General features: G+C 34.7%; 1 protein-coding gene across 2 annotated transcripts in view; it reads left to right on the forward strand.

Moving 5' to 3' along the window:
• Positions 1-12,385, forward strand: part of ARMC1 (armadillo repeat containing 1) — a 34,023-nt gene that overhangs the window by 3,215 nt on the left and 18,423 nt on the right. For both annotated transcript variants that reach the window (XM_085313538.1, XM_085313537.1), the window contains exons 2-3: positions 571-771; positions 5,704-5,795. In XM_085313538.1, the coding sequence (XP_085169664.1) occupies positions 580-771; positions 5,704-5,795 (284 nt within the window). In that variant the 5' untranslated portion in view covers positions 571-579. The remainder of the gene's footprint in view (positions 1-570; positions 772-5,703; positions 5,796-12,385) is intronic.

A 12,385-nucleotide genomic window follows, 5' to 3' on the forward strand; every position in this document is an offset into this window, starting at 1 on the left:
CCCGATGGCCCTAGTGAGAAGTTATGAAAAAACTTTTAAACCCTTTTTACATTTGAGTGGATTTTGCATTACATTAGTTGTTCAGTATTTAGTTCTAGATTAGAACCTCACATTCCCTATACTTGATGCAACAATCTTTAGCTTGCTTTTCTGGTTCAGTTTTGTGTGAAGTTGAGATTACAGCTAAAGGCACTGTGAAAATATATATTGTGATTTTTGCACATGTTTATACAGAATAGTATTTATAAACTTGAAAGTTGCCTATTTATGAGAAAATTATTTATTTCCCAGAAATCTTTGTCAGTAGTATTTAAATACATATTTATATATACTCTTGTAAAAGCTGACTGATCTAAAACTATGTATAGGAAACAAGTCAAAATATTAGTAATCAAACCTATCTGGTCTCTGCATAGGAAGTTTAGATTTACAATTTAAAATTTTTTTAATATCCACATCCTATTCCATGTATTTTTATATTTATAACAAGTCAATGCATCTGTATTGCAGTCTAATCTGTGACATAATTGATGTTAAATATTGTAGTATTAATACATTTTTTTTCAACAGGTATTTTATATGCATGGTGTAGAAAAAATGAATTCCACTATGAGTGAGGAGCCTGATGCACTGTCTGTAGTTAACCAACTGCGAGATCTAGCAGCTGATCCATTGAATAGACGAGCCATTGTTCAGGATCAAGGATGTTTGCCAGGTCTTATTCTGTTTTTGGACCACCCTAACCCTCCAGTTGTTCATTCAGCTTTACTAGTAAGTATTCTGGAGATAAACTTCGTATGTCAGTCAGATGCTTTGCTTTGTAACTTTTTGTTACTATTACCTTTAAGCAGGTAAAAGTTAAAACATGATTTTATGTTAAATTGATATTCACTATGCAGTTTTGTAAAAACATATGTTTCAAAAATTAATTAGCAACAAAACATTATTCCAGGGGAATTCTTAGCTGTTGGAAGAGATTAATTTACTTTGCATTTTTCCCCTAATACAGTCATTTCACTTTTTACATGAAGGGAGATAAGCACCCTTAAATGGTTTTCTTAAAATCACAGCTGTGGGGCATGGTAAATGTACACAGTCATTTGACATTGATATACTGAAAAAAAATCATAGAATCGTAGCCTGCTTTTGGTTGTAATGGGCAACCAGAGGTCTAGTCCGATCACCTGTTTAGAGCAGGTCTAATCAGGTCACTGATCAGGGCTGAGTCCAGTGGCGTCTTGAACAACTTGAAGGCTGGAGAGTCAGTAATTTGTCTGGGCAACCTGTTCCAGTATTTGATCACCCTCATGATATAAAAAAATTTCTATTAATAATCTAATCTAGCTTGTTCCAACTTCTGCATGGCGCCTCTTGTTTTAAGTCCTGAATACTAAAGCCATAATTACTCATCCTGAATCCAAATACTAAATGGAAAAAATATATCTTGTTTAGAAACAGGGCAAGCAAAAATCARGATTTTCTTGAAAATCTGATTCCCTTATAAAACGTCAGGTTATTACTTTTACTTATTTGATGTTCTTTTCTCCATTTCTATGTCAATATCAATTTCTCAGCGTTGTTAAACTAAAGAATAAGCAAGGAGCTTTGTCTTTTATAAATAAATTTACATTACTCTTCATATACATAAGACTCATCAGTATAATAATTCTGTTTTTTTGTGTTGTTGTTGTTTTACTTTCACAATAAGGATGACTTTGCTGCAGTTTCTCTGATGTTCTTTTTGGTTCAGGGAATGAGATTTTATAATCCAGGATACCTATTCCTTCTAAATTGTCTTCAGGTTAGCCATGCCATAATATTTTCCAGACACCAAGGTTTTGAAAATTGTTTTTGTTATGCTGAAAGAATTCTGAGCAGAGATCTTTGGAACATGTCACATTCTGTTCCTTTCCCTTGCAACTTCTTTAGATTGTGTTATTAAAAGAGCATCTTGTCTGGTTTTCATACTCTCTTTTCCTTTTTTTACTTCTTTGGGCTGCCCTCTCCCTCCATGAGACTTGATGATTGTTCTGTGATCATGTTATAAAAGTGAACCCCATATAAAAAGATCGACTTTGGATAAATGAGAGCTAATCTAGTTTGCAATGAGACTTCACAGTTCTGGATATTATGTAAGGAAGGGTAGTAAGAACACCCTTCTTGTTGGGAGAGAATGGTAGGCAGGTTTGTGTTGCTCCTTTTAGTGACAACCGATGTTTAGACTAGATTAAGAGTCAGGATTTAGAAGAGATCATGCTGTATCCCAAGATCCCAGTCTGATGCAGAAACTGGTTTTGCATAAATGCATCAGTTTACTGTGAAAACACATTTTTGTCTTGCACCTAGGCTTGTCTTCCTGAGTTTTTGAACCGCTCAGGTTCTGTGTTTTTAATATCCTTGCTAACAGCTGTCTGCTTTTTATTCTCTCTTTTGGGTATTTTCCATTCTGAAAGACGTGTGTGTGTGGGTGGGCTTATATGGCATTTTGTTTTGCTTTTTTACTTCTAGCCATCTCATTGTTCAAAAAAGTGCTCCCACTTGAATGGGAATCATTAAAGTCAAATGAGCTTCCATTAAGAAGTTTGTACCAAATAAAAGGATGTAAAGTACTGTCTTTAAATTATTTTGTGTAGCATTCTGTGGTTCCCGTATACAGAAAATTTATGAATTCGGCTAATTCGTCCGAAGTCCCTATTTAACTCTTTTGATTTGCTGTAGAGTCCTTCGGGGGGGGGGGGGATGTCTTCCTCCCCACCTCCAGTTTCTGGTCTTTTCCTCTATCTGATCAAAAAGTGACATATTTACTTCCCTGGTTTTGATCCTAGGAATCCTTTTATGGTACACTTAAAATGTTAAAAGGCTTTGAATATTTAAAATGGAAAAATTAGAACTAATCAGATCAGTTTTTTCTTAAACTTGGACAAAGATTTTCAAAAATAGGACCCTAAAATTAGGAAACTACATTAACATTTGAGTTATGAGACATCAAAGATGATGACATTTGTCATTAAGATTCACGGCATTATGTTTATATTCAAGCATGGAGAGGCTGTTCTCAGTTATAATGTCAAGTATGATTATCCTTGTGAACTTAAAGATAATGTAGATAGGTAGATTTGCTAAATAGAGAGTGAGCCAAAATCTGTGGTAGTTATCTTTATGTCTTCAGTAGACTTCAATTCATAAGTGTAAATGATCTGACTTCCGAAGAAAGGCAGATAAATTTTCTGAAGCTCACATAGGGGAAAAAAATAAGGCCTTCTGGTGCCCAGCAGTCCTGAAAAGTCAGGTCACTTTGGTTGTTCCGAAAATCTTGTGTTTGGTCCTATTTTAGTGGAAACTATGTTTGTGTGTAAAGGATTTATGAGCAATAGATGGAAAGGAAAGTCTACTTTCTCACTCAATTTTCTGCTTAGATTTTTTTTCCCGTTGTCCAAAAAATTACATTGTTGTTAAACTGCCAGATTAGAGACTAATAGAAATAAGACAAATGTCTTTGCTCATTGAGAATTTTCTCAATGTGGAAGTAACTAGTTCAGTGCTATCATTCACATATCTGCCTGTAGTTGGAAATTATTTAAGAAAATAAATACATATAAGACTTTATAAACTAGGATGATTGATACCAATCCTCATCAGGAAATAGCAACAATCATAACTGGACTTTGTGKTGTTGTGTCAGACAGCAGCCAGACTTTCTCAAAGGGCAGTCAAATAGTTTTGAATTTTACCTAAAATGTACTGTAGGTGGTTTAGAAAGAAAAACAGGTAAGTAATTCTCTATCTTTGAAGGGATTAAGGGACACATCATTCTTAAGGGAGGCAGTGAACAACGTACCTATCATGACATTATTTAGAATGAGTGCACTTCTAAACCTTATTACCACAAAACTAATTATATAACACATTGTATTTGTGTGTTGCAGTATTTTGTGAGTGCAGTTCTTGTACCTACATGAATAAAATTGTAATTAAAGCATAATGCAAAAAATGCTTTTGGGTGTTCCATCTAAGAAAAGGCAAAGATTTTCAAAATTTGTCTGCACTGTGAATAAGAGATGTGGCTCATGAAAAGAAATTTTATCTGGAAGAGTGTTATGCTAGGAAGGAGGATCAKCTGAGTACATGGTTGCTAATGGGTCAGCAGTGCTAAGTTCTGCAGAAAAGTCTGCCTTGAAAGACAGACAGAACACTGATTAACAAATAACTAAATTTCCAGTGAAGCAGCACTAACCTCTCTGCTTTGTTTTGTTTGAGAGAGAGATTAAAATGTTAGATGTAAAGTGCTTCTGAAGATATGCTTCTTTCACTATCTTGGTAATCTTTCTGAGTCACGACTTCTTGTAATATGGTGTTTCCTAGGTAATTTTAAATTTTAAATGGAATATGCTTTTGCCTCTGAAGTTTAGGAATTGTGAAGAATGAGGTAGATATTTCACTTTGCAGCTTTTTGAGAAAAAGATTAGAAAAAAGCCATATGAGAAAAGATATTTTAAATGTTTCAGTTTCCCAGTTTCAAGATTTCTTTTTCTTAACCTTTCCACCATCCTCCCACCTTGATGTGGTATTCCTGATATAATCCAGGAGTTTATAACTTCAGGAAGTACTGAGCTCATCCCTTGTATTATCAGATACGGATTTTCTTTCCATGTGATCTGTGTTCCATGATAGAGTATACTCAGAATAATCAGTGCAGTGCTGCTTTAACCTTTCCTTAAAAGCCCAAGGATATCATTATTGCAATTACAGGAGATGGGAAAGACAGTTTCAATTTAAATATGTAAACCAGACACCCTTAATGCTGTCCATGCTTTTCCTAATAGCAAGAAAATCTCTAATGACAGGTACTGAGTTTTCTGAACAAAGTCTTAAGCCTGTAACTTGAGATTGCTTATATTCTTTTCACTTTCAATTGGATGATAAATAATTCAAGTGTTACAGGTATTTTAAACATTATAAACTTCTTTCACTTCTTAATCACTCTAATATTTCAGTCAGTCTTTAATAGTTGTGGCAAACCTCTGTTTCTGTGGACAGTAGAAATTTCTGGGTGTGTGCTTCTAGTCCTAGAAGAGTCTGTAGAATTGTTGGATCTTATGATAGAAGAATAGTATATAAAGAATTATTTTAGATTAGAGAAATGCTGATTGGAAGGGACTTCTGGAGGTCATGTAGTGCAGTTGCCTGCTGAAAGTGGGACTGTTGCCAACACTAGATTGAGTCAGCTTTGTCTTGTTGAGCCTTGAAAACTTTCAAAGATGGATTCTGCAGTCTTGTTAGGTCATCTGCTCTAGTGCTGCACTACTCTCATAGCAGAAAAAGCTTTTTCCTAATGTCTGACCTGTACTTCGCAAGATGCAATTTGTGGCTCTTCTCCCGTGTTACATTATCTCCTGCTGTTAAGGAAAGTTTGGCTTTGTCATCTCTGTAAAGGCTCTTCAGGTAGTTGTAGGCAGCTGTTAAATTGTCCCTTAGCCAGTCTAAACCAACGCAGTCTCTCAACTTTTTCTCACAGATTAGTTATCCTAAACTTTCTGTGTATTTGTGTGTATTTATGAAAATAAAACAATCCTTTAATGTTTACAGTAGGTAGCAGTGCTTTTTATCTTTTTACTAGAACTGACATCCTGAAAGTTTTGCAGATATGTGTTGTAACATGCTGGAAATACTRTTAAATTGCTATGCTTCTCTTTTTTCTTTTAGGCTCTCCGCTATTTGGCAGAGTGCCGTGCCAACAGAGAAAAGATGAAAAGTGAGTTGGGTATGATGCTCAGCTTACAGAATGTAATACAAAAGTAAGTTCGTGGTGATGCAAAGTAAAACATAGTGTGCTGATGCTAAGTAAAATTTCATCTATGTATTCATATAGTGAATTTCTATTACTGCATTCCATTCTTCCATGTCAGCGTTATATGACTGCAAGCAATGAATAGTTTCCATTTGATATAATATAGCAGAGTAATTAGATGCAAGTATACAATAAGTATTAATTTGAAAGAAATTTGTCTAGCAACAGAAGTTTCTTGCCCTTGTTACGAATAATTTTTTCTTTTGCCTTTAGCTTCTCTTATATTTCTCCATTATTGTATCAGGGTGCTTTCTACTAGTACATTAAATGGAATTGATCAGTCTGTCACATTTGGACTGTTCTCTGAATCCCTCCCTTGGGGGAGAAAATCATATGCTCATCTAGTGTTTGTTCTGCTACATCCAGCTTGAGTATGCTGTTCTGTGTTTAAGAGGCCTGCCTTGCGGGTAGAGCAGAATTAGTAAGGTTTGTAGTGGTCTCTAATTTCTACGTGTGTACAGCATGTCAGCTGGGTTATGTCTCTTAGAATTAGATACTGTTGTTTTTTGTTCGATATCACCAAACAATGAGTCTTCTGAATGCTGGGAGGTGTATGGATATCCGCACACTAGAGAGGATCTATCAATGACAAACATGTCAACATGTCAAAACAGGTATTGCATGTTGGTGGTTTCTCCTAGAGAAAACATGTACCTGAGGACAGACGTGGTCAGTTCCTTCACCCCACTACCAGTGTGTGGGTTGTGTGGGTTTTTTTGTTTCTTTGTTTTGTTTCTTGTTCTTTTAAAAAAAGCTTCGGCACTGTTGAACAGAAGGTTTGAACATAAAAAATTAGAGGGCAAATATTCGTGGTTGATTTACAAATGCTATATGCTGCATGATTGAAGACAGAAATTAAAACTCTGTTTACCTTTACATGCTTCATTAGGTCCACTACAACTAATAAGATTGTGTACTGGCATGAAATTTAGCTATATGCTTAAATATCATCTTGTTATCCATCAGTTATGCAAACTCAAGGATTTAGAACAAATGTCTTGGATCAGAAGTTAAACTAATTAACTAAAATTCAAAAGTGAACAGTTCTGACAAACTTTGAGTACTGTAATAATGTATTTTTTTGAATGACAGGTTTTTTTTAATAGGTTGTGTGGAAGAAAGGGAATTAATAAACCTTAGAGTATTCAGCTTTTCTTTCTTTTTATTTGTAAAGGAATGATAGCTCCTTTAAGTTTCAAGTGGGCATGTGAAAGGAAGTGTCAAAGTTTTCATGAAACTGTAGTTTTCCAAATTGTAAGCTGTATTTGTACCCCTCCTTTCAGACCTTGAGTGAAGGTCTGAAATAATTATTATTTAACCTAAAACTAATCTAGCCAAAAGCATTTAAAAGCTCAAATATATAGTCTGGAAATATAAGATGAGGTATGCACAAGCGTAGTTAAAATATACCAAAGTCTTTGCTTACTCTTTTAATAGTAAAAGTAGTAAATGTTTAGGTAATATCAGAAGCATTTGTTTCAGAAGAAGTTGCTTTTGTTGTAGATTACATGCACTAGGAGTTTGTTAGAATAGACACATTTGTGTTATCCAGAAGAATATTTTTAAGGGGAATGGTAGATTCATTATCAGCCTCAGTAGTTTACAAATATTACTCAGGAAACAATCATAATTACAGCTTTGTTTAAAGAACTTTAATAAAGGGTTCTTAGGTAAACAGCTTCTTTTCCGTGCTTCAATTTTAAGGGCAAGAAGAGTGTGGAGTTCAGAAACATGCAGAAAAGGAGGGATAGGTCAGTAGAAATGTTGCTGTGTTTCCTCCCTTCTCCCCCCCCCATCTTCAGAAGCTCTTTGACAAGATTAAAAGCATGCATTTGATTTGTATTTTTGCTTCATTTGGAAAGTGTGATAACATGAAAACTTAAATACACAGCATCTTTAAGCACAAGACTCTCATGTGCTTGTCAGGATTTTAGTCTTTAATGTTGACAGAAAATGCTGAAACTAAGTTTTGTATTGCCTGGAGAAATGTGGAGAAAGATGCTAGAAAAATGCCAAGAAGACATATTTTTGTCACAAAGCAGTGTTTTTCTTAGAAAGTCTGCAGAGGAAAAAAACAAGGCCATGTATCTTCTGCAAAATGGAGGCTCTACCTTTTAATGTGATTTGAATTTCCCAGAAAAAATAGTAGTCCGTTGATGTGAAACTAAACAGTAAGTAATAAATGCAAAGGTAACTGCTTTAGTGTTAATGATTTCATTCAGTTTGTTCTAGTGTACTTTCCAGTATCTGCATATCTAGCTCATCTAATACCTACTGATTATTTCCACAATTYAATTCAATTTTTAGAGGAAAGTTTTTGTGATGTATTATAAAAATATGCACAGTTCATCAGATGGGATATGAACTGAGATCAGTGTTCTGCTTTCCCGTTTAACACACAGTTCTTTTGCATGAGACTGAAGCCAGCATGAGAGTTGTAGTCTGACTTTTTACTGTTGACAGGTTAGTCAGTTCGCATGGTCTGCATCTTGCCTATAAAGGATTCTGTAACTTTTCATGATTTGCTTTCTCTGGTTCCACTCTTACTTTCCCTGATCAATATATATGATCAAATATAGCAAATTGTATTGTCATTGATAAAATGATGTCATGCCTTTAAGCAGTGAAATGAAACTCATACACACAGAGGCTAGCCGCAACCTGGATAGTTGTCATATTTTTTAGACCTAAGTTGATGTTCAGCAGTGAAGAACCAGTACACATAGTGCTTATGAAGTCAAAAGTTCATTTAGATAAACTGAAAACAGTTTTCTTCTGTTTTCATTTGTGTTCATCCTGAAAGTTGAGAGATTTTTCTCATCATCTTTAAGTTGCTTACATTAAGCTTAAAGTTTGTATTAGAAACCTCAAGTTCATAGGAGACTAATTTCTTGACAGATTTTTATAACTAATCTACCACTGACCAGTTTAAGTGATCCTGAAAGCATTTTTAAATTATTGATATCATCAGTTGGAAAATAGTTGGATTGGTTTGCTACTTATGCCTGACTTCTTGTAGTACATGGGAACCTCAGGCAGAGGCTGAGAACATTTTTTTGCAAATAATACACAATCAATGGAAGAAAAATTTCAGTCTCGTTTAAAAGAACACACTATCTAAGAAAGTGGTTATTATAATAGTAAGGAAGCACTACTCCCTTCAGAAGACTGCAGAGGATGAGGTTTAAAATTAACTGCCACTTAGTAATCAAGTGATAAACAGTAAATTTGTATTTGTATTCTGTCACAAAAAAATGAGTAGAAGGTATTATTTAAGAGACATCCAAATTTGTTAACTTTAATTCTTCTTGTAGGTCCTTTCATGTCTCATTTCATGAATTACCAGCCCCCTCATATTCTCTGTTTGGCTTCACATTTGCTTATAATAAATATTATAGTTCAGTTGTGAAAATAATGCTAGTTGATGCTGCTTTTCGCCTGTGGAACCAAGGATAAATTTTAGGTTCATGGTGACTGTGATTTTCAACGTATGTAAGTAGTAGTCTTTTGCTAGCAGAAGAGTAACACATTTTTGATTTAGAGGGTGGAGCTTACCAGTGTTGGAGCAGAAATATGAAATGTCAGCTTTAAGGAATATGGAATGGGAATGTGAAGATACCTTTTGGGGGTGCTCATGGAGAGGAAGTTCAACCAGACTTGATTCAGAATATGTAAGACTTTCTGGGATGCTTCATATGAAATATTTTATTCACTTCTGTGTTTTGTAGGATATCTGAGAAGCTGTTTAGGTTTCGTGGAATATTTTGAAACATTTTTTGAATATAAGCGTTTATCTTGCCTTCTTCTGTACTTCTTGAATCTCTCTGTGGTAGAGCGGATTTCTTCCATGTTCATCCCTTTGTTTATTATTTTTAAAGTGGGGCTTGATGCATCTTTATATTCAGTGTAATAAGCTAGGAGTAATAAGTATATTGTAGTGAAATCAGTCCGTTATAAATCCGTAGCTGCATGTTCCCAAACTTTTACTCTGTCTTACTTCCATTGGTATGTTGCAGCATGTGAGGTCAGGAAGGCTCTGAGTCCCAGATCTATGAGGTGTTATCTTAATCAGCTCCTAACTAAGCTACAGGAATGAAATAAACTATTTTAACTGTTAAATCAAGCATTAAGCATAGAATGCAAACTTAAATGGAGATACTTCTTTTTTTTTCTTTGAGTAATAATGTTTTGTGATCCTTATTCCAAGCTATCTTGAAATGCCTAAAAACATGATTGCTATCACTAGAGTTTTTCCATTGATTGTGATTGAATATCTGTTTGCTTCCATCTGTTTGTGTAAATAGATAAAAAGGAGAGGAGAAATTGAGGATCACTGTCCTACAGTGATCAGTGTATTTCAGCAGTCATTTAATGTTAAAAACTGATTTAGATGCTGGCTCTATGAATTGTGTGGAGTACTTAATGTGTCCGTATGGGCTTTATAAAATGTTATTAGCAGCTTCTAGAATTAAAATTAATTAGGATTTATAGCCTACAAGGAAATACACCAATTTGTGTTCGAAGTGAAAGTGACTCTTCATGGACAGGAAAGGTCAAAGTTCACATTTTTTCATAATCTTTATGAGCACTCTTTAAATATAACTAACATATATTAAAACAAAAACCTGAGGAATCAATATACTAAATAGCTCTTATTATGGAATGGCAAATTACTGAGAGTAAAATATCAATTACTTAGCTAAAAGAGCTTTTCAAGATAGTCTTCCTTTGCCAGGGTGTCAGATTTAACAAGCTGAACTAAATCCAGTGCATTAATCAGCTCTTCCAATTTATTACTTCCCTAAGAAGATTAGGGTAATTAATGCGTTTAATTAGAGGCCCTTGCAGATCTGGTAAAATACATGCAGTCTGTAATTGCTGACTTCTTACTCAATTTGAATTTTGGGTAGTCTTAATTACTTTATAGTTTTTGAAAAATTAATTATTTGTTGAAACTGAGAAAGTTTAGCTTTATGGTGTCAGAAAAATGTCAAAGTACTTCAGGTAATATTTGCAGAAACTAAAGTAGTAGGAATGAAGTATCACAATAGCTTTTACCATTTTTGTGGTGTGACATATTTCTGACCGTTTGTGAGAAAGGAAGAATGGTTGGGAGAAAAGGGGTAAAAAACCATGTATTAATTATCAAGACAGCAAACGGAATATTTGAAGGGAAACTGGATCATGGAAGGGTTGTTGCCATATCATAACTAGCTGCAAGATAATACTTTGTGTAGAAATTACAGTCAAAAAATTAGAAAAACTGTTCATATCCACTGTATTTATACACATGTACAATTGATTGGAATACTTAAATTTTCACGTGGAAAGAGGGGAGTAGCTTTTTACAGATGTTCAAGGTTTTATTTTTCTGTTCACAATTAATTTAGTAATATTATAGTTTTTGTAATCATTGGTATGTTCTTTTTAACATTAAAATTGAGAAATGACTGAGGATTGGTGGTGGAAGGCCTGATTCTGTTGTATGATTGGTTTTGGACTCTTATCATGCTTCTGAATCTGTTTAAAAAAGTTGTTTTCTCTGAAAAGCATGGGTATCCTCCATCTTAAATATTTCTGTGAGCAGTAGATTCTAGAAATGTGGATTTYAGAAATTATTTATAAGTTATAATCACTATAATCAATAAGAACAATACCTGTGCATGTGTCTGTTTATTCCGTGTTATCTTTCCTAGCCTGAACGTCAAGCTTCTTGGTTTGTCTTACCCACTTCTTATAGGTAAGTGTCTTGCCCACTTAATTTTGTCTCTTACAAGGTAAATGCTTCTAGAAAATTATTCTCTTTTGGTTGTTGATATATCTCTTTGGACTGTGGGGCTGAAGTCTGTTCAGTGCTGTAAGAGTGCCTCTTAATAGTAGATGGTCACAGGAGGAAAATGCAGTGTCGATCTGCAATCTGTCTTATTTAGCATTAATTGGGTTGATCTCCCTTCCTCTCCGGTTTCCGTAAGGAATCTCTTTTTATTGTGTATGTTTTTAATCTTACATGTTTCAGATGTGGATTGGTAAAGGCTGTTTTTTTTGAAGTCATTTCTGAAGAAGTATTCTGTCTGTCAAAAACGTCATGAAATATTAGGGAGTACAGGCAACATGAGTTTGGTTTGTTCTTTAGATATACCATATTTATTTGTTCTAAATGGCTGAATGTGCCTTCTGTCTGCTGCTGCTTCCTGGTCATTTGGAGGAGGTGTGCGTGTGCATGTACGCGTACTGTSGGGGAAGAGGAGGAGGAGGAGGAGGATGGGTTCAATGCCGTAGGCTATCTAGACCACTTACCACATGCATGCAGTAAATTCTCTCTTCTTTTTGCTTGGGGGGTCGTGACAAATTAATGAACTTTGCACACTTAAGCAGTTAGTCTGAAAAATGTTACAAGGCCTTTTTTAATTGCTGTAGTGTATTTAGCACATGAAGGACGTAGGAAGCCAAGATCTCAACGCAGAGATGTGGGCACAGAGGCAAATGGTAACAATAAATAAAATGCACAAAACAGTAGATAACCAAGTGATATAAAAA

This window comes from Rhea americana, unplaced genomic scaffold (genome assembly GCF_003343005.1).
Source record: "Rhea americana isolate MKP2758 unplaced genomic scaffold, rheAme1 scaffold_39, whole genome shotgun sequence".
Classification (NCBI taxonomy): Eukaryota; Metazoa; Chordata; class Aves; order Rheiformes; family Rheidae; genus Rhea; species Rhea americana.